This window comes from Papio anubis, chromosome 16 (assembly GCF_008728515.1).
Source record: "Papio anubis isolate 15944 chromosome 16, Panubis1.0, whole genome shotgun sequence".
Classification (NCBI taxonomy): domain Eukaryota; kingdom Metazoa; phylum Chordata; class Mammalia; order Primates; family Cercopithecidae; genus Papio; species Papio anubis.
Window position 1 is genome coordinate 26422251 of NC_044991.1, and position 22726 is coordinate 26444976.

The 22726-nt window shown below is 47.8% G+C and overlaps 1 protein-coding gene and 1 long non-coding RNA gene across 3 annotated transcripts in view; one reads left to right on the forward strand and one right to left on the reverse strand.

Moving 5' to 3' along the window:
- UPB1 (beta-ureidopropionase 1) overlaps nucleotides 1–15534 on the reverse strand; it is a 33176-nt gene extending 17642 nt beyond the window's left edge. Inside the window, exons 1-3 of one of the 2 annotated variants that reach the window (XM_003905328.2) lie at nucleotides 15174–15534; nucleotides 7426–7597; nucleotides 5492–5579 (exon numbers count right to left, since the gene is read on the reverse strand). In XM_003905328.2, coding sequence (XP_003905377.1) covers nucleotides 5492–5579; nucleotides 7426–7597; nucleotides 15174–15283 — 370 coding nt within the window. In that variant the 5' untranslated portion in view covers nucleotides 15284–15534. The remainder of the gene's footprint in view (nucleotides 1–5491; nucleotides 5580–7425; nucleotides 7598–15173) is intronic. The other variant, XM_009216926.4, reaches the window with a different exon arrangement.
- Nucleotides 15535–15712: 178 nt separating this feature from the next.
- The window catches only part of LOC116270752, a 65842-nt gene continuing 58828 nt past the window's right edge, over nucleotides 15713–22726 (forward strand). Inside the window, exon 1 of the long non-coding RNA XR_004178946.1 lies at nucleotides 15713–15974. This is a non-coding gene — a long non-coding RNA (uncharacterized LOC116270752). The remainder of the gene's footprint in view (nucleotides 15975–22726) is intronic.

Here is a 22726-nt window from a genome sequence, read left to right on the forward strand (position 1 = left end):
TCCTGCTGTTGGCCAATCTGCAGGGTGGCAGGAGCTCCATTAACTCCTTGGGGAAAGTATCAGAAGGCCACTGGGGATGACACTGGGACCCTCCCTCTTCCTAGTGACAAGGAGGTTTCTTTAGAAATAAGAAAAGCTACTCATTAATGATCCCACAAAAAGTTTGGGAACCACCGAACAGGATGAACATCTGCAAGGATTAATGCTCTTATTCTCATGATCTCTGGCCAGGCCCCACCAGGGGGCTAATTTGGTAGGAAATTTCATTCAACTCATTGGTTTTTGTTTTTTTTTTTTTCTCCAAACAGTAGGTACATAGACACAGAGTAACAGTTCAAAGATGCTGGTCATCTCCATGCACTCCAGGTTCAGAGCAGTCTCCTATGCAGGGGACAGAGGGAAATCCGCTGGCGTGGGCCTTTGGGACCTTCAGCTGTGTGCCCAATGCTGCTCTACAGCCCAGCCACACATGGATATCTGCAGCGCGTGGAGTTACCTTTAGTACCTTCCAGTCTGCTGGTGTGAATGGTGCCTCACTGTGAGTAAATGTCTCCCATATCCCCAGTGAGGCTGAGTCCTTCACCACACATTCACCGGCCAGTCTGGATTCCTTCCCTACATTTTTTTGTTCGTACCCTTTGCCTATTTCCTACTGGGCTATTCGTCTTTTTCTTTCTCAATCTGGAGAACTGAATTCCTTGTCTGGACTAATTCAGTATACTCTGTAGATCTCCCACCTCACAATAACCCAAGTCCATTTCTTTTTTTCTTTCCTTTTTTTTGAGATGGAGTCTTGTTCTTGTTGCCAGGCTGGAGTGCAACGGCACGATCTCAGCTATGGGAAACATTTACTCACAGTAGGCACCGTTCACACCAGCAGACTGGCAGGTACTAAAGGTAACTCCACACGCTGCAGATATCCATGTGTGGCTGGGCTGTAGAGCAGCACTGGGAACACAGCCAAAGGTTCCAAGGGCCCACCCCAGCGGATTCCCCTCTGTGGTTGGTTATATTGGGAGGCTGGAGGAGGTGGGGTCTGATTTGCATAGGGCCCAGGGGATTGGTTTGACCAGGTGTGACATTCAAGTAGCCTGCAAAAAACCTAGCCCTCCCACCTTAGTCCTTTAATATGCAAATATGAGCTGAGCTGCCATGACGTCCTGAACATGTGTGAGTTATCTGGAGGTGGTCATGACACTTGGCACAGGTGGTGACAAGGAGAAGAGGACAGGAACCGCCATGTTGGCCATGTTGGGTGGACCTAGCTTCTAATTGCTTGCATTTGCATATCAAAGCTTGCTGGCATGGCTCTTTAAGCCGCCTGTTCAGTTAGAAAAGAAATGGTTCAGGGGTTGCTTCTTATTACAGGAAAATTTCCACTGAGAACCTTTACTCCTTTTACTTCTTTCTAGTTGCCTAAAAATTATTTCTTTATAACTCTTGTATTCATAATAGGCAGCTCATCTCCAACACCCCTAAGCAGGTGTCACCCCCTTTATTTCACAGAGAAGGAAGAGAAGCCTCAGCCTCTCAATTCCTTCCAGTCCCAGGAAGCCTGGTCCTAAGAGTACCACAGTAAATATCCCGCCAATGGCACCACCACCACCTTGCCAAGCAGGCGGCAGGCACTGCCAGCAACAGCCCTGGGGGCCTTGGTACCACGCTCAAGGCTCCCCAGGCTCGCCTTCTGTGAAGAAAGATGAATTATTTTAAGGAAGCCGACAGAAAAGCTGTTGAAAACACAAATGCTCCTTAATGACCATTAATTCTCAGCTTTCAGAGCATTAGGAGTGAGTCAATTGCCCCCAGAGAATAAACGGCTTCTTTTCCTGTTTACACAACCACTCTAATGTAAACACACTTTCAAAAGAAGGATGTGGAAGGGGGGTTGGGTGAGGCTGACTGCAAAGTCCCAACTACAGTTCTTCAACTAGAGGGGACAGGATTCCACATGCATTGACCCAACACCTGGCCCTCAGGCACTGCCAGCCTAGAGGGAAGGAGATGAATTAGAACCTGGTGCAGCCACACAACCTGGCAGTACAGAGTGGTCAGCTCTGCCTGGGGGAGTCCCCAGGGCCCCACAAAGGAGGGGTACCTGTGCTAGACTTTGATAAATGAAGGGGAGTTCCAGATCCAAGAAAGGGAAGATGTTAGTTCAACTACCCAGTCAATACTAATGTGTAGTGCCTGTCATGCACCAGGGATTATTCTTGCCACTAAAGATGAAACAGGGGTGGGTGGAGGGTTGGGAAAAACAAACATAGGTACTATATTCATGGAGCTCATGGTCTAATGAAGAGTGAGAGTACAGAGGTAACAAAAAATAGGAAAACGACATGAACTTCTGGGACACAGACACATGTTCTTTCCTGAAACCCTACCAACATGACAGGAAAGCAATGTTCATGCAAAGGCATATACCCACAAGGACCGGGAGGGAGGGGAAACAGGAAGGCAGAGAGATGCAGGCAAATCTCTCAGCAGATCAGAGAAAAGAGTCCACTAGCAGTAGAGAAGGTCTCCTGCTTATCCAAAGCTCAGGACCCAGGGGGACCAGGTACCTCTGAAGGTGGGGAAGCAGGGAAGGATGATAAACAAGGACTGGCCAAAGGTCTATTTAAGAAGCAGTTAGGGGCCGGGCGCAGTGGCTCACGCCTGTAATCCCAGCACTTTGGGAGGCCAAGGTGGGAGGATTGCTTGGGCCCAGGAATTTGAGACCTGCCTGGGCAACACAGTGAGATCTCATCTTTACAAAAAAAAAAAAAAAAAATTCAAGAAAATTAGCCAGGTGTGGTGGCATGCATCTATGGTCCCAGCTACTCGGGAAGCTGGGGCAGGAGGATTGCTTGATCCTGGGAGGTCGAGGCTGCAGTGAGCTGTGATTGCACCACTGTACTGCAGCCTCAGTGACAGAGTAAGACCATGTATAAAAAAAAAAAAAATAGGAGGAAATACACAACAAAATTAGGGTACTAGTCCAGGGTTCCCATATCCTAATAGTAAGACTGTCTAGAAGGAGAAAAAAGAGGAGAAAATAATGAATGAATGAAATAATGCAAGAAAATTTCCTAGAGCGTCAGAATCCAAGTTTCTAGACTAAAAGAACCCACTAAGTACCAAGAGTGGATTAAAATAGATATGCACAATGGAATATCATTATGAAATTGTAGAGTATTGGTGAAAAACAGAAACTCCTACAGTCTTCCAGAGAAAAACAAATCACAGACAATGGGTCACAAATTAAAATGGCTGTGGATTACTCAACAATGCCCCAAAACTAGAAGACAATGGAACAACGTGTGTTCAAACTTTTGAAGGAAAATGATTTCTAACCTGAAATTTGATGCTCAACCAAACTATCAAGAAAATTGTAAAAGGAACATATTTTCAGATGGGCAAGGCCTCAAAAAGTCTACCTCTGATGTGTTCTTCCTCAGGGAACTACTGGTTCTGAGAGTCCCTAGCTAAATGGGGGCTCCAGTACCAGAGTGGCTAGCAACCCAGCACTAACAGGAAATGAAGGGAGCTGGACGTGGTCTCTATAGTGTGCCTTTCACAGGATACATCTTGTACATGGTGGACAGCCTAATGCCTGTCTGTCCAACCCATGACCAGGGGGTCCCTCATACATGAAACTTGTTTACACTGGTAGATGCTGTGTGGCTCTTGCCTGACCTGTCCCTGCCTGACTACCACTCTGGCACTAGGAGTCCAACTTTGTGTTTCCCCCGGTATCCCAGGGAAAACCCAGCCTGGGGCAGCCCCTGGTTCTTCTCATGGAAGGTGCAAATTCAACACACCATCGCAATAGGAAACAAGTTTGAAGATTTTTACTTACAGATCCTGGGTAAGGAGAGTGCCATGAGTCATAAGGGCAGTCCTCTGTCCCCAGGTCAGATGAGGCAGAAATGAAGAGTCAGAGAGAGTGTGGGCCAACTAGCAGTACACATAATGACTAAGATGTGGTCACCTTAAGTTAATGGCCAAATGCCTGGATGGTCCATTTAAAGGAAGCAGCAGGGAAGTGGGCAGCCCAGTCGGCTGGCGGGAGAAAGGTCTCTTAAGTTCTTACCTCTGGCCACTTGACCTGAGCCATTTGGGTGTGGCGTAGAACTGGGAACTGTGTCCAGGGTGACTGAGCCCTGCCTCTGGTATGACAGAGTTAAACTTGTATTCAACATGGATGCTAAGGCAACATAAATCTTTAAGGATCCACTACACTACTAAAATAAGGGCATAAACCAAGAAAGAGGAAGCTGTGGGAACAGAGAAACACAAGAGCAAAGCAAAGGGATTCCCCAGGGTGATGGTGAGGGGGGATCCCAGGACAACTGTGTGGCCAGCAGGGGGGGCACCTGATTCAGCCCACAGCAGTCACAAGGCTCCGGGGCAGATTCCTTGGAGGAGATGAAACTGATAGACTGTTTGATGTGTCTAAAACACATTAAGGGAGATTTAGGAATTCGTAGAAAGTTTGGGGTTGAATGGTGGCAAGTAGAAAACAAAGCAAACTCTAGGGAAAACAGAAAATAATTCAGGAAAAGAAATAAAAGTTCAGCCTGAGCAATATAGTGAGATCTCCATCTCTACAAAGTGTTTTTTTGGTTTGTTTTTTGTTGTTTGTTTTTTTTTTTTCAATTAGCTGGGCATGATGGTGTACACCTGTGGTCCCAACTACTTGGGAGGCTGAGGTGGGAAGATTGCTTGGGCCTGGGGTCAAGGCTGCAGTGAGCTGTGATTGCACCACTGCACTCCAAGCCTGGGTGACAGAGTAACACTTTGTCTTAAAAAAAAGAAAAAGGAATCAAAGTTGACAAAACGGCTGGGGGGATAGAAGAACAAGGACACGTGTATGTTGAAGGGCCAGGAGGAGGCAGGAAAGGGCTAACACTGACGTCTTCCATAGGGGGAAGTCAATAGGTGATGCAAAACTAAAAAATTAGGAAGTAGCAACACTAACAAAGGTAAATTCCAAAGGAACTAGCTCAGTGTTGATGCTGGGGATAACAGTTATTTTTTGGTAACAGACCTTGTAGACCCATCTGACTCTAAACCATGAGCATGTATAACTCTGATAAAAATAAAAACCACAAAGGTACATTGTGCAAGAAATGTTTAGATAGGGAGGCTGGCTCTGGGCTGAGATCTGAAGGTAAAGAAGTCCTGGTTAGGAGGGCACAGGAGACCAGCCAGAGGGAATTACAAAAGTCAGGGGTGGGCTGCCAGAGGCTTGGACCAGGTGGTGGTAGAGAAATGGGGAGGAGTGAATGGATTCAGAACGATGTGGGAAAACTGATGGCCTCAGACAACAGCCTGGCACGTAACAACAGGAAGGCTGGGGTTCCTGGTGATGTGGACAGAAAACCTTTCCATGGATGAGAAAACAAAGGAGATTCTTTAAAAGTCAGGCAGCAGACACTCTTGGCAACATGGAGAGAATACACAATTGTTTGAAGGCAGCAGAGAAAGCACCATAAAAAAGACTCACTCCATGCTTCCTGGAAACAGATGATGTTGACTCCACACATTGCAGCCACCTCTATGATAGCCTTTATGCGTCTATGAAGGGCAGAGACCTGAGAATTTAAAAAGGATTAGAATCCATTTAGTTCTATTGGTAAGGCAATTTTTAGGATCTCATCCTAATGCATATGGAACAATCAATGCCCACCTGGGCAGGTATGAGGAGTAGGGTGGGGAGGTTCTATATTTGGTTATCTCCTGATGTCCAAAATCTGCATGAAAAGCTGGAGGTGCAGAGGCTCTGGGGTCACAGACACTTTGACACTGCCTCAGTTTCTTCATCTGGTAATGGGGAGACTGCCACCTGACCTGTGGGGTTGCTGAGAGGCAGGGATGAGGATGGTGCTGCTTCTGGTTCAGGGCCCATGCTCACACCATCTCCCAGGTCAACCATCCCCTTGGCCCAGGACTCCGCTCTCCACTGTCCTGCCTTCAGAGGCAAGCCTTGTCCTGCACTTACCCTACTTGTTCTACTTATCCTGTGTGTATCGTATCATGGAATGCCTCGCCTCTCTGGCTCTTTTAAATCCCTGTGCTTTGGTGTGTGCTGTGCCCTGGGCCAGGAATGTACTTCCCTCCTCCCACCTAATCTTCCTGGAGGCGTTATCTATGTCACGTGTCGCCCCTCTGTGGGCCTCTGCAGACTCTCACAGTTGTGGGCCAAGTGTCAAGCTAACTCAGAATCCACTGGCCTTCGGGAGCCATCGTGTGCCACTGCTTTGTGTGCCACTCTTCCTCTGGTGTCTTGTCACTCCCAGGAGCCCACAGGCTCCTTAGGGATAGGAAGAAAGCAACCTCATCGTCTACTTGTCCTTGGCACAATGCCTGGCTCCCAGGAGACATCAAAAGTGTTTGTTCAAAGACAGACCAAAGGAACCAGGCTGAAAACCCAGAGTGCACAAACTCTTTACAAGGCCTATAGTCTCCTCCTTTGAGAGGCTGGGTACCCCACAGCTTTGTGGGTATTTGCTGACAGCATCAGCCCCACAAATACACATTTGCTTGGCGTTAGCAAAGCTTTTTGCTAACTGTGTGGGTGAAAAAAACATAGCTGGTCCTATGACTTGACAGTCTGGGATGATAGAGGGGACATATCCACAAAAAAAGAATCCAGACACAAAAAGTGAGAGAACTGAGAACCAGACATCTGTGAATCCAACAAAAGCAAAGGAAGGACCAATGTGAATGATGATGCAGAACCAAACCTGGAATCCAAGAGACCTTAGGTTTCTCCAGAATCCCTAAGAATCCTCAAACACCCTGTATCCTGAGGAAACCTGTACAGGGAAATTCCTGAAAGTTTGAGCAGCTGGAGGAATGCTGTGGAGAAGTGTATAAAACAAACCACCTGTGCCTGTGACAATATGTTTCTTTAGGGAGATACCAGATGCTGTCACCTTTATTTACTAACTCTGAGGTCATAAGCAAATGCCTATCTATTCCTGTAAGCCTGCAGGTACCACAGCTGACAGACTTCTGGGTATAGCAAGTCCCCGCCCTGAGGATTAAGGCAGAAGAACACACGGACAGACGGTCCTGACCAGTGTGTGCTGGCTGGCTGCCTCCTGGCAGGCAGCTGAGAGGCAGCGTCCCGTGGAGAGCACGAGCAGGCCAAAAGGGCACCCTCCTGGTTGGTAAATGGAGCTTCAGATCAATAGCTGGAGAGAAGTGGAAAGATCAGTGAGGAGGAGGGAGAGACAGAGTAAGAACAAGAAGGCAGAAGAGCCAGAGATGCAGGCTGGAGGGCTGTGGGGAGGCCAGGGCAGGAGTGTCTCTGCTACTGCTCAAGGGATCCAAGCCTGCAGACCTGGAGTATGTGGCCAGCCAGGGTCTGCGGGTGTGCTCCAAAGGGCGAGCCACAACCCCGTTTGTGTATTTATTATGGTCAAGAGTCCGTACCTGTTCTGCCACAGGGGCATCTGCGGGGAGTGGGGTTCTGTTCTGAACCAGCCCCACATGCACGATGCGGGGTCGTCTCAGCTGCTCCTCTGCTGCTTCAAAGGCATATCCCTGCAGTTCAAAGTCTTCTCTGGAGGCAGCTTCGAAAGCTTCCCTGGGCAGATCAAGCTTCCTAGATGGGCAGGAAAGAAGAGGGAAGGTGATTTTGATGCAGTCTGCTCCACTTAAAAGCCCTCTCCCATTTCCTGTAGTTTTTTATCAGTCAAAGAGGTGAGTATGTCCTGGCTAGAAGGTGCTCAGTGCCAGGGCCCAAGGGAGCTGGGGAGCAGGGGGGTCCAGCCATGACCGAACACTACACTGAACCTAGACTTTACCTGCAGTTGGCAGGGAGACCTCAGCAGAGAGGCAGCACAGTTAGGCCTGGCAACGGGGAAGCCAGTCAAGAGGTTGGTGTTTTAGACTTGCTGAAATCAGGGTAGGAATTAAAGGCCTGGCAGTCAACACAGAAAGGAGGGAATAGATTCTCAAAAGTGTTTCTGAAACAAAATCAGGACTATGCTGAGCCTAGAGTGTGAGGCAGGCTGTGGGAGCAGAGAAGGGCTTGGAAAATGAGGCTCAGGAGACAGGCTGGTTGGAGAGGCCATGACCTGGGACCATATGGATGACCTTGTGGTGAACAAAGACCCTGGCTACTCTGTCCTGCTGCTTCTGCTGGGGGAGGCCAGTTCCACACCTTGTGTTGGGTGGGCTTGGTGGGGCCCAGGTGTTCAGATGGAAGCCTTAAATGCTCATCCACATTTGTAGTTTATTAACAAAGGCTAGAGAATTAGTTATAAAACACTTCACTGAAGTGACCATTGGCCGAACAGCAAATAACCCCTGATGCCTGTTGCACACCCAGAGGGGAAACCCATACAGGCATGGGATGGGACACGGCCCCTGACCAGGAAGGGCTTACCATCTAAGGGCAAGATGATTATGAAATACCCAGAAAACACATCAAAAAATAACCTGACAGCCATTATCTAATAATAATATTTCTCTCCTACTTTAAATCACTTTCTTAGAGACGTTTCTTTCAAAATCACAGCCCTGTCAGCCCAAGCCCCCTGTCGCCGCCCCCTGCCAGGCACTTTCCATGTGATGGCCCTGACAGCTCTGAGTTCGGTTCCGCCCCTGACAATCAGCCTGCTTTTCAAGTAGTCAAGGTTCCCTTCACTCCAGCAGGTTAGAAATAGCAGCAGTGCCCACACCGTGCCTCTCCTTGCTGTGATTGCCTTAGACAGCCCTCCCATCCTCCAGCGGAAGGGCGGTCCTGCAGGCCTCAGCCTCAGGGCAAATCCCCTCTGGTGGACATAATCACGCAACTTTCCAGGATGTGTGTGTGGGTAGATACCGGGAGAAAAAGGAGCAAGGTTTATGTGTCTATTTCCTCGAAGGCCTGTGGGCCTGGGAGCCAGACAGCCTTTTGAGAGTGTCCTGGTGAACCCTGCCTGGCCTCTCAGCCTGTGGTCTCACAGCAGGAAGATGTCAGGTGAAGAGCTCATCTTGGATGTGGAAACATGGCTATAACCATCACCTGGCTGAAGTCTCTCTCCCCATCTTCCCACCATGCATAACCTCCATTACCTATCCTTCTTCCCCCAAGTGGTGACTCCGCCTGGCCAGCCCTGAGGCTGCCCACCTCCTCATCCCCAGCTCCCTGCAAGCTCATTCTAAGCCAAGGCGATACAGGAGAGGCCGTTCCACCCTCCAGGACAGCCACCTTTGGGGCTCTACCTCTTCCCAGCCACTCCCGTCTACTATCTGGGCACCACCTGTAAGGCCTCTCTGCCCTTCCATTATCCAAGACAGTCCATCACCACATCCTACACAGCTTCATCTTGGAGAACCTAACCAACTCTCAAGCCATACCTTGTGCAGACGCAGTCAATGATGTGCTGTGTCCACCAAAAGGCCTGGTACGGGAGATGCAGTGGACCACTGAGAGGGACTGAATACTTATGTCTGCCCCAAAGCCATATGTTGAAATCCTAATCTCCAATGTGATAGGGCTCTTTGGGAGGTGATTAGGTCATGAGGGTAGAGTCCTCATGAATGGGATTAGTGGTCTTTTAAAAGACCCCCTAAGAGGGGGTGCTTGCTTCATGTACCATGTAAGCACACAGTGAGAAGGCACCATCTACGAACCAGGAAGTGGGTCCTCACCAGACACCAGATCTGCTGTGGCACCTTGATCTTGGATTTCATAGCATCTACAACCGTGAGGAATAAATTTACGTGGTTTAAGACAGGGAGAGAGACCGCAGCCAGGTGTTGGTTACAGCAGGTTTGCACACTCAGACAAGAGCTCTCCCACCTGACATCTTCCTGATGTGAGACCACAGGCTGAGGACAGGGCTCACTAGGACATTCCCAAAAGGCCGTCCAGCTACCAGGCCCACAGGCCTTTGGGGAAACAGACACACAGACCCTTCTCCTTTTTCTCCCTGTGATTGCCCACAAGTACTGGGAAGTCTGTGGTATTTTGTTATAGCAGCTCAAAAGTACTAAAACAAGCATCAATCAATCAGCCACTGCCCAGGAGGACAAGACCAGCAAATGAGCCACAACCTCACAGATGGCCTCATGCTGCCACTGCCCGCCCTGGTCCCTATAGTTGGTTTTCAGACCCTCTATCCCTTACCCTGCTACTGAGGCCTCCTTGCATCAGGGCTTTCCTTCAAACTTCAAGGAGTAAAGCCCATCACTTCCCATCCTAGCCCCACCATGCCCTTCAGGGCCCCCACCTCTCCCACCCAGGGTCAGGCAGATCTCGCCAGAGGACACCAAGTTCCTGCCTCCGCAGCAACCTCTCACTTCTGGAACTTCATCTTTCTACCTCTGATGGCTCTTTACCATCAGCGCTTTAAATAATTAAACTGGAGCTCTTTTACAAAAGAAACGTGCTCTTGGTGGGGGTGAATCAAATAGTGGGAAAGGGTATAAAATGAAAAATAAATTCCCCTTTCTATCCCACCCCTAGTCCCAAAACTCAGAGGCAACCCTTCTTAACAATATTTTATGTCTCTTTCCTATTTTCCTATGTGCATGCATTACAAATACAATGGCATCATTCCGTATTTTCTGTTCTTCAACTTGCCTTTTTCACTTAATACACATAGCTTGGACGTCTTTCCCCACTAGTACCTATAGACCTCCACATCCATCACTGAAGCTGTTAAAAAGTCTCTCCCACTGAACAACAGAAGGGGACTGGGGAGGGAGAGAAGGAGAGGAAGAAAGAGAAAGAGGCACAGTGCTCCACACATGTCCACGTTTACTCACTTGCTCTCTCTCTCCCTGCTGCCTAGGGAGCTTCCATACATGCTTCCCCGTCAGCTCAGGTCTCACCTCCTGGCCCCATCTCAGGAACTGCCACCAGCCTTATCATGGCTAAATCCAGCAGACTTCCTGCTGTCCTCACCTGCTAGACATTTCTGAGCCATCTGATGCTTCTTTCCCTGTCTTGCCCCACAGTCCTCACCTCCAGAATCTCCCACAAAGTATCTTTCTCTGACCCCTTGAATATCCGGGTTTTCCAGCATTCTCTCCAGTGCCCTCTTTTGTATCTGCTCCTCCTCCACCTGGAATGACCATCTCTAGGGCAGCTCAACAAGCCCAGCCTCTCCCACCTGAGGCCCATCTCCACATAGCGAATAGCCCCTGGGTTATTTCCACCTGCAGACCCTGAAGCTACTGTAGCAGGTTGAGCTGTGTCTCCATCCTGACACCTGGAACCTGTCATTGTGATTTTATTTGGAAAAAGGGTCTTCCCAGATGTAATTAAGATCAAGATCTCAAGATCATCCTGGATTATTCAAGTAAGCTCCAAATTCAAAGACGTGTGTGTGTTTGAGACAGGGCCTTGATCTGACTCCCAGGCTGGAGTGCAGAGGAGAGATCTTGGCTCACCGCAGCCTCAACCTCCCAGACTCAAGCGATCCTCCCGCCTCAGCCTGCCGTGTAGCTAGGACTACATTATAGTGCATGCTACCATGCCTGGCTATGTTTTTCTTAACATTTTATAGAAATGGGGTCTCACTATGTTGCTCAGGCTGGTCTCAAACTCCTGAGTTCAAGCAATCCTCCAGCCCTGGCCTCCCAAAGTGCTGAGATTACAGGTGTGAGCCACTGCACCCTCCTCAAAGACAAGAGACACCACAGGAGAGATACAGGGACAACAGGAGAAGGCCAAGAAAGAGGCAGAGACTGGCTGTCACAACCTAAGGAAAGCCAGGAGCCACCTGAGGCTAGAAAAGACAAGGGAGGATTCTCCCCTAGGATCTTTGGAGGGAACACGGCCCTGCTGACACCTTGGTCTTATACTTGTGGTCTTCAGAACTGTGAGAATGAGTTTCTGTTGTTTCAAGCCACCCAGTTTGTGGTAATTTGTTACAGCAGCCCTATGAAGTAAACAACACTCAAACGCAACCTGTCCAAAGATGCTCCTCATCACATGAGTCAACTGGCCATCTGAGAGTCCAAGCCAGAAGCCGGCAAGATCCTCACTGCCACAGCTGTTATCCTCATTGGCTCACTGTCCACTGACCTCCCTGAAACCTCTGGAAGCCTTCTGTCTCTCCACTCCCAGGTACTCTGTTCACATCAGGCCTCTCGTCTTCCACCTACTTTTTTCCAGGCTAGTCTTTTTTCCTTTCCTTAAATTTCAGCTTATCCAGTCGTTATTCCAGGTCATTCTTCGCTCAGCCACCAGGTCAAACTCTTCAAAGGCTCTGCCATTATCGGGACACAGTTCTGCTGCCTCAGAGACCCTAAGAGCTACCTGCCACTCCTGCCTCCTCTCTCAGGTCTTCCTCAGGAGAGCACTCAATGACTAACCCTCTCACAAACACAGTCTCCAAATGGGCATGTCCCCTGGTATCTGGGGACATGTACCCTTCCTGTCTCCCCTAGGATGTAGCTCAGGCATGATGCTCCTGGGAAGCCTTCCTAATGTCCCTCCAACCCCAAACACACAAACTCTCTCAAGCTCTTCCTGCCTCCTCCTCACAGTGTAAGGCAACCATCAAAAGATAGAAAGCCCTGAAGGGCAGGAACCATGACTTATCCTGGTATCCCCAGTGCCAGTGGCCAGGACTAAGTGCTCAATGAATGCTTGTTGACTGAATGACTGCTTCTTGGTTCTGGTTGTCTTAAAATGGAAAGTCGATGTTCTCTGGGGATTTCATCTGCCACAGGCAAAGGCCCATTTGGCTAATTCACTGAGCAAACATTTACTAAGCATTGTAAGTGGGCGAAGAGGTGGTCTTGTGTGGAGCACATTGGGAGTCAGATCCGAGGGGCTAAGGGCTTCAGGTCCACTGGACCTTCACAGAGGTAGCTATGTCCAAATCAGACTTAGAGGAGTTTACAGGAATTTAAGTGGGATTAGAGTTTTTAAATGAGCAGTAATTTTTTTATCTTCAGTTCGAAATGTCATTCATCGCCAAATCCCACACATTAGCAAGGACAGAGTAAGTACAAAGGTTTACACCTTAGGGATAAAAGCTGAAAGGGCTAAATGCGGAGTAGAACGGAGCAAGAAAAGGGGGTAGGAAAAGGAGCCACTTAGTTATTGTGAGCCCCAGGATGAAGCCTGGCAGTGATTGGTCAAGAGAGACAGCTGTCTCCCATTTCACCAGCTATTATCATCATCCCTCCCACTCTGGAGTGACCCAAATGCTTAGATAAAATCCCTCTTGCATGGGCTGACCTCAGTCCTTCTCCAGAATGTGCCCCAGCCAATCACCTTTATGGGAAACTGACTTATCTTTTCCTAAGACTCTTCTCCTTTACTTCTCCCTGGCACCCACATGCTGTCTTTTTTACCAGGAAGATATGCCCATCCCACTCTTAGAATAAAGTAATTCCCATCCCTAGAAGCATAAGACACCCCTTGCTTTATTTAAGACTTTTTCCTTAGGAGTCTCAAATCTAAGACACTTCTCAAGGACTAGTCTTTACAGATGCAGTGGAAATAGGAGCATGAGTGCATTCACTGGGAGGGGCCTTAAAGGTCACCCAGCCCTTTGGATATGAAAAGCCCTTTCTGACAAAGTTCTCTACTACCTCACTCCCAAAAAGCAGCTGTTCTAACTTCATCATCCACTAGCTGTGAAAACACCCTTGGATCTGAGGTCTAGCCTCCCTGCAGTAACTCCATAGCAGCTGTGGCTGGGAACCACTGATCCAATCAACACCTTCAGTTACCGGTAAACTGCTCTGGTTCCTGCCGCAGGGTCACTGCCACAAGGTCATGGAGCCCGCAGACTGGCTGGACTCGGGGAGAGAGGGAGCCCACAAATGAGCAAGGAAGTGGAAGGAGAGTTAGTCAGGGGCTGCATGCAGAGTTTGGATTTCATCCTAAGAGCCCAGGAAATTCCTTACAGAGTTTTATGCACAAAGGAACAACAGGATATGATTTTTTTTTGTTTTTTTGAGACGGAGTCTTGCCCTGTCGCCCAGGCTGAAGTGCGGCGGCGCGATCTGAGCTCACTGCAACCTCCGCCTCCTGGGTTCAAGCAATTCTCCTGCCTCAGTCTCCCGAACAGCTGGGACTACAGGTGTGTGCCACCACGCCCAGCTAATTTTTGTGTTTTTAGTAGAGATGGGATTTCACCATATTGGCCAGGCTGATCTCGAACTCTGGACTTTGTGATCCACCCGCCTCTGCCTCCCGAAGTACTGCGATTATAGGCATGAGCCACTGCGCCAGGTCAACAGGATATGATTTACATATTAAAGGGATCCTCTGGTTGCTGCAGTTAAGAAATGCACTGAAGAGAAACAAGAGTGGAAGGGGAAGTATCTTTTTCTTTTTTTCTTCTTTTTTCTTTTTTGAGACAGAGTCTCACTCTGTCACCCAAGCTGGAGTGCAGTGGCAGTGATCTCTGCTCACCGCAAGCTCTGCCTCCCGGGTTCAAGCCATTCTCCTGCCTCAGCCTCCCAAGTAGCTGGGACTACAGGCGCCCACCACCACGCCCGGCTAATATTTTGTATGTTTAGTAGAGACAGGGTTTCACCGTGTTAGCCAGGATGGTCTCGATCTCCTGACCTCGTGATCCAACCGCCTTGGCCTCCCAAAGTGCTGGGATTACAGGCGTGAGCCACTGAGCCCGGCCGGGAAGTGTCTTTTTCAGCTTTGTGGACACAGTGTCCAGCAGTACACAGCCCTCAAAGTCCTGGTGATGCACACAGCTTGCAGGGAGTGGAAAAACTAGCGCCCATAGCTTGCCAGTGGGAAAGGTTCCCTCGCCAACTAAATGCAGCCAGCCTCTATTTCCAAGAGTCAGCCAGAGGTCGGGTCACAGCAGGAAGGATGGTCTGGGGCCGGACAATCAGTACACCTGCTGGGTGCTCTGGTTGGAGACAGTGATCCAGCCAGACACCCAGAAGATAAGCCCGGCTCCATGGAGGAGGGTTGGGATGGCCACAGAGAAAGCCCTGGAGAGTAAAATCCCGTCCTTTTCCTTCCAGTTCCGGGCAACGTGGGGGAGAAGAGATTTGTAAAGGTCACGCCAGGATTCTGCAACCCCCAAGGACCCCAGGGTTGTCCCATCAAGACCTACTATGGTCTCTACCCGCCAACTCAGGACTTCTCACTGCCTCCCCTGAGCCCTTCAGACTCTGAGGCCCTCCCTGCCTGCTCCCCGAGACCCACACTCTGTGGCCCCAAGATCCCATAAGTTAGCCTCTGGGCTGCGGACCTGAGTTCCTTGCCATAGAGAACGCGCTTCACCTCCTGCAAGTCGGGGAGCGGTAGGTGCTTCTCCAAGCATTCCTCCAGCGACTTCCACTCAGCGCCCGCCATGGCCATGGTCCGCCAGGGCTTGTGTCCCCGCACGAACTGCCTGCCCTTTGCCCGCAGTGGGAGGAGCTGCCCAAGCCTGCTCAGGCGCTCTTGCCTTTATCTCTTACTCTCGCTCAGGGACAGCTCACGTGGGGACACACCCCTTCCTCGCGCAGCCAATCTGCCCTCCAGGGCTTCGCGAGTGGGACCGCCCCTGGCCTTTAGCGCTTATTCGGCACGTGCCAAGACACGTTCCTCTTGCCGCTTCCACAGCACACCGCCAATCAGCGCTCCAGGGCCTCGCGTGGGTAGGGGGAGGAGGGGAATTGCCCTTTGCCCCTTGCCCTCTGCCCCTTGCCCTTCGCCTCTCCTTTGGCACGCGATGAGACACGCCCCTCCACAGGCGGGACTGCGCGGAGCCCTAGCTCCTCGGCTTCAAGTCGGGTCTCAGGGTGTCCCCTCCCGCCTCCCTCAGGGGCCCTCGCGCGGGTGCCTCCAGGTTCCACCCCTCACCTGCCCCTTGGTGTCGGGGCCGGACCCTGGAGAGGTCTTGAAGGAAGCCTGGGCGCGGCCTCGGGGGGGGGGGGGCTGCGGCGCGGGTCTGAGGTAAATGGTTCCAGCAGCAACCACCGGGCAGGTCCCCTCCGGACCGCGACCTCCAGTCCGAAGCACAGGGCAGCCGGCCGGGCCAGCCTCCCGCACAGGACGACGGAGGAAGGTAGGGGAGAGTTTCACTGTCCCATGGGGACGCGGCGGCTGCACTTCTGTCCGGTCCGGAGCCTTTATGTCTGGGGAGTTTTAACCCCCTAGGGGCCAGGCTCGGAGTCCAGGTCACTACCTGGGCTGCGCGTTCCCACCCCCGGTTTTGGGGCCGCGTTGGAACCGAAGGTCAGCTGCTCGCCTGCCCTTACATGCACCTCCGTGGAGCTAATACTGTAAAATGCGGGGTCCCCGGGCAAGGGCGCGCCCCCTGCACCCTAGGACCCCCTTTCAGCCCTGCCCTCTGCCGTGTGTGTGCGCGCGCAAATATGGGCACTTTCCTGGGGTAGGGTGCGCTTTAGACTGTCGCTGAGATGGTAGGAGTGAGAGCCCCGTTTGCTGTTACCAAAGAAGCGTCCTCTTTGGGGTCCTGTTGAGAATTAGGGCAGTAAGGCCCACTTATCTCGGTGGGCAGCCAGGTGAAGGAACCAGTCTGTAGAAATCCTATTTAGCCACTTGTAAACCTTGTGACCCCCAGGAAAGTTATTTAGTCACTGGAGGCTTCTGTTGCTTTATCTGTAAAATAGGAATGCAAAGATGACGCTGCGGGGTTGTTTAAAAGTCAGAAAAGGCCAGCACGGTGGCTCATGCCTGTAATCCCAACACTTTAGGAGGCCAAGAAAGGAGTATTGTTTGAGGCCAGGAACTCCCCACCAGCCTGGGTAACACAGCAAGACCCTGTATCTACAAAATAATTTTTTAAAAATTAGCCTATCATGGTGGTGTGCACCTGTTTCTTGGGAGGCTGAGGTGAGAGGATCACTTGAGCCCAGCACTTCAAGGCTCCCTAGCTGTGATCTTACCATTGCACTTCAGCCTGGGCAATAGAGACCCAATCTCAAAGAAAAGAGGCAAGTAAGATGAGCACAAGGGAGCTAATTTATATCTAGAAGCAGCTACTAACATTAAAAATAAGTGCTGTAAGGCCGGGTGCAGTGGCTCACACCTGTAATCCCAGCACTTTGGGAAGCTGAGGTGAGTGGATCATGAGGTCAGGAGTTCAAGATCAGCCTGGCCAAGATGGTGACACCCCGTCTCTACTAACAATACAAAATAAATAAATAAATAAATAAATAAATAAATAAATAAATAATTAGCTGGGCGCGGTGGCAGGCACCTGTAATCCCAGCTACTCGGGAGACTGAGGCAGGAGAGTCACTTGAACACAGAGGGCAGAGGTTGCAGTGAGCCAAGATCATGCCTGTGCTCCAGCCTGGGTGACAGAGTGAGACTCCGTCTCAAAAAACAAGCAAACAAACAAACAAAAAAGGTGCTGTAGGGCCACATACTATACTTCAGGTATTTTGTTTAGGCTACTAATTCGCAAGTTTTGTTCCTTGTTTTGATAAATGTTAACTGACAGTTTCTAGTGTCTGATGGAGCTGCCTTTTCAAGAATGCAAACTCTGAGGACTTTCTATGTGTAAGGCACTGCCAAGAGAGCCATATAAAGACAGATTAGACCTAGTACTTTTTCTCTGTGATTTAAAGTAAAGATGGCTGGCACGGTGGCTCACGCCTATAATCCCAGCACTTTGGGAGGCCGAGGCGGGCAGATCACTTGAGGTCAGGAGTTCGAGACCAGCCTGACCAACATGGTAAAACCCCATCTGTACTAAAAATACAAAAATTAGCCAGGCATGGTGGCGCATGCCTGTAATCCAGCTACTCAGGAGGCTGAGGCAGGAGAATCGCTTGAACCCAGGAGGCGGAGGTTGCAGTGAGCTGAGATTGCGCCATTATACTCCAACCTGGGCAAGAAGAGCAAAACTCCGTCTCAAAAAAAAAAAAAAAAAAAGTAAAAACAAACTTGTAAATACAGCAGATTGAAATAATTTGAGATGAAAAAGATACGATATACTATGGAGTGCAAAGAAAGAGGTGATTTCTGGCTTAGAGAAATTGTTGTAGGTCTCATGGAAGAGGCTTCAAAGTCAACTCAAAATGCTTCAAACTGAATGAACTTTCACCTCCTTTCTCAAGCAGGCTCTTATCTTCTTTGGTTGTTGTTGTTGAGACAGAGTTTCGCTTTTGTTGCCCAGGCTGGAGTGCGATGGCGTGATTTTGGCTCACTGCAACCTCCTCCTGGGTTCAAGCGATTTTCCTGCCTCAGCCTCCCGAGTAGCTGGGATTACAGGCGTGTGTCACCACACAGGCCAGTTTTTTATATTTTTAGTAGAGACGGAGTTTCACCATGTTGGTCAGTCTGGTCTCGAACTCCTGACCTCAGGTGATCCGCCTGCCTCGGCCTCTCGAAGTGCTGGGATTACAGGCATGAGCCACTGCGCCCAGCCTCTTAGCTTCTGCATGTATTCCCTATTTCAGTAATGGCCTCACCACCCACTGATTTGCCAAGTTTTTAAGAGTTATCTGCAACTCCTCCATGTTCTTTCTTTCCCCCATAAAATCAGGTATCAAGTTCTGCTAAATTTATCTCCTGGATTTTGTTCATATCCTTCCTCCTCCCTCCTCATGTCTGCCTCCTGTCATCTTTTACTTGAATTGTTGCCAGTCTTCTAACTTGTCTCTCCACCTCCAATGTCTATCCTTAGTTGTCTTTCTAAAACTAGTATCTTTCCATCCTTTGTACCCTCTCATTCAGTGTATCCCTACCTGGAATCACCTTTCATCCTTCATTTTGTGACCGCCTTCTCATCCTCTACCATGCAGTTGAAACGTCACCTCTTCTGTAAAGACTTCTCGAATTGCCTCAGAAAAAGTTAGGCTCCCCCAGGCCTTCATAGATAGCTCTCTTGTTATATTTATTAAACAGTATTGTGTAGTTATTTCTGTGCTCTCCTCAGAAAATGGACCGGATCTATTTTTGTATCCAGAGGACTTTAGCACTCAATAAATGATTATTGAAGGCATCAACTCTGGGATCATGGACAAATTCATTAAGGTGATAACACTGAGCTGGACCTCGAGGCAGTAGTAGAAACTATTATTACTAGTTAAAATATTTAGTTCATCTTTCCCAATTGTTAAGTGACAGGTCATTCATACTAGTTCGTTATAAACCAGTGTTTCATAAATAAAAAGTTGTATTAAAAATGTTTATATTTGCCGAATTTACTTTTTACTCTGAATGATACTGAGACACTTCACTAGCTCTTTCTGTGGTAATCATTTTGTTTTTTGCTTGTTTTTGAGATGGAGTCTCCCTCTGTCACCCAGGCTGGAGTGTGGTGGAGCGATCTCGGCTCACTAAAACCTCCACCTCCTAGGTTTAAGTGATTCTTGTGCCTCAGCCTCCAGAGTAGCTGGGATTACAGGTATGTGCCACCACGCCTGCCTAATTTTTGTATTTTTAGTAGAGATGGGTTTTCACCATGTTGGCCAGGCTGGTCTCAAACTCCTGACCTTAGGTGATCTGCCCACCTCAGCCTCCCAAAGTACAGGGATTACAGGTGTGAGCCACCGTGCCTGGCTCTGTGGTAATCATTTAAAAAGACGTAAGGCTCTGCCCTAGTTTCCTTCTGAAATATCCTGCCAACCCAAAAGGTTATAACTACATGCAAGCATACTAGAGTGAGGGATTCTTCCTTGTTTGGAAGAACAACTCTTTCTCTGGCAACATGGTGTGGTTTAAGGATGTATAACCCATAATTTGGTAAGTGTATACAAACATGGGCAGGAAGGACAGAATACACGCAACCTCAACATGATGGATACCTCTGGAGAGGGAGATAGGGGAATGAAATAGAAGAATGGGAATTATCTGTTAATAGATAATATTTTAATTCTTTTTAAGAGATCGGAGACATATGACAATATTAACATTTAAAAAACCTGCGTGCTGCTTATTACCAATACTTTTATGTTTGAAATATATTTTTAAAAAATTATAGAAGAAAAGAGACTTAGAACAGGAGTCAGGAAACCTGCAGTTTAGTCTGGGTTCTACTTTAACCTTAGTTTTCCTGTTATAAAAAAGATAGGGGCCAGGTGCGGTGGCTCACGTCTGTAATCCCAGCACTTTGAGAGGCCGAGGTGGGTGGATCACTTGAGGTCAGGAGTTGGAGACCAGCCTGGCCAACATGGCGACACCCCGTCTCTACTAAAAATACAAAAATTAGCTAGGGATGGTGGTGCATGTCTATAACCCCAGCTACTGGGGGGCTCAGGCAGGAGGATCATTTGAGCCTAGAAGGTGGAGGTTGCAGTGAGCTGAGATCGTGCCACTGCACTTCAGCCTGGGAAACAGAGCGAGACTCTGTCTCAAAAAAAAAAAAAAAAAAAAAGATTGGAGAGGGGAGGGAACTGGTGAAACAGTCTATAGAGATGATGTAAGTCTTGTCCTAATTCTAATAAAGTATGATTCTAATAATCTAGCTATGTATAAATTCCTCTATTTATATGCTTATTTGTGAGAAAACAGTTTCATTATAGAAGCTGGTTCTGCAGAAGGAGCTTATTTGTTAAAAATGTATTAGTGTCTGTTTTTAGGTATTACTTTTGAATTCACAATATGTGTTTATTTTAATCCTTAGGGAAGGTATTTAAAGTGCTTTTTAAAAAGTGATATGTATAGGAAATTAAATTTTCTTATTTTTAATTTTTGTGAGGACATAGTAAGCATATATATTTATTGGGTGCATGAGATGCTTTGCTACAGACATGCACTGTGTAATAATCACGTCATGGTAAATGGGGTGTCCGTCCCCTCAAGCATTTATTCTTTGTGTTACAAACAATCCAATTATACTCTTACAGTTATTTTTAAATGTACAATTAAATTATTATTGACTATAGTCACCCTGTTCTGCTAGCAAATACTAGATCTTACTCATTCTAACTACTTTTTGTACCTATTAACCATCTCCACTTTTCCCCCACCCGCAACTACCCTTCCCAGCCTCTGGTAACCCTCTTTCTACTCTCCATCTGCATGAGTTCAGTTGTTTTAATCTTTAGCTCCCACAAATAAGTGAGAACATGTGGATTGTCTTTCTGTGCCTTGCTCATTTCACTTAATGACCTCCAGCTCCATCCATGTTGTTGCAAATGACAGGATGTCATTTCTTTTTGTGGCGGAATAGTACTCCATTGTGTATATGTACCACATTTTCTTTATCCATTCATCTGTTGATGGACATTTAGGTTGCTTCCAAATCTTGGCAATTGTGAACAGTACTGCAACAAACATGGGATGGGCATGCAGATATCCGTTAGATACACTGATTTCCTTTCTTTTGTATATATACCCAGCAGTGGAATTGCTGGATCATACAGTAAGGTACTATTTTTACTCATTAACATTTGAAGGACTAAAATTTTATGATGATCAATGGTGAGCAATTCTAATAAGGGCCATGACATGGAAATCCTACCAGTCTTCTCCTATGACCCAGAGGGCCTGTTTATGCCCTCATTTAGCACTTTATAACACACAAAAGGCTTTTGCATCAGCTTGTCGCATTTGATCATCCAATAATACTGTGAGGTAAGGGGACAGGGTTTTTGGTATTTGTCAGATTTCCAAGTTAAACGTGGTATTTACTGGAAAGAAACTGTAAGAGCCAATGTTTTACTTATAGTCAAGGGAAAAAAGATCTGAGGTGATCCAATTTCTAAGCAACATTCTAAAACCCAATTTCTGGGTTAATTTGTCCCTACATTGCGTTCCTTAGCCCAGAAGTCACAATTCTTTTTTCACTAACGTTTTTTATTGTTATTATCCTTATGTAGACTTAAGTGTCTCAGATGAAAAAATCTTGGAGTAGCCCACCTAAACTTACCGAAAATGGATTTTGCAGCAGAGCAAGGCCAACCCAGCCAAAATTGTGACATATAAGGTTTTATGGCCTCCATTTTAGCAGCCTCCTTTTTGTCCCTTGTTTTTATTGTGGGTTTCTTCTCTTCTCATGACCAGCTCTGCTTTACTCATAGTAAACCTTCTTTATTCATATTACATCTTTAAAAATGTTTTTTAAATTTTATTTTTAATTGACAAATAATAATTGTATGTATTTATGGGGCACAATGTGATGTTTTGATACATGTATACATTGTGGAATGATCAAATCAGGCCAGTTAGCATGTCCATCACCTCAAATATTTATCATTTCTTTGTGGCTATTTTGAAATAAACAATGCATTATTATTGTTGTCATTATTATTATTTATTTTTAGAGGTGGGGTCTCTCACTCTGTCGCCTGAGCTGGAATGCAGTGGCACAATCATGGGTCACTGCAGCCTCAACCTCCTGGGTTCATGCAGTCCTCACAGCTCGGCCTCCCAAGTAGACCACAGGCACGAGCCACCATACCCCTGCTGTTTTCTTTCTTTATTTTTAGAGACAGGGTCTCATTATGTTGCTTAGGCTCATCTTGAACTCCAGGGCTTAAGCAGTCCTCCTGCCCTGGCTTCCCAAAGTGCTGGGATTACAGGCACGAGCCACCATGTCCAACCTGAATCTGTTGTTTCTTAAGGATAAAGGTATGGCATGTCTTTGAGTCTACAGTGATTTACATGTAACTGGCACTCAATAAATGATTCTTGAATCAAATTGAACACCATATCAGTATTGATAAATATTTAGAGACAAGGTCTCGATTTGTTGCCCAGGCTGGAGTGCACTGATGCAATCATAGTCACTTACCGGGTTCCTTTAGCTATATTAACTCAGCTGCTTATTTAGCCTGCTGTTGAAAAAGACCACCTTTGGCTGTAGCAGATTTATAATTATTTCCTTTCAACATGACTTCT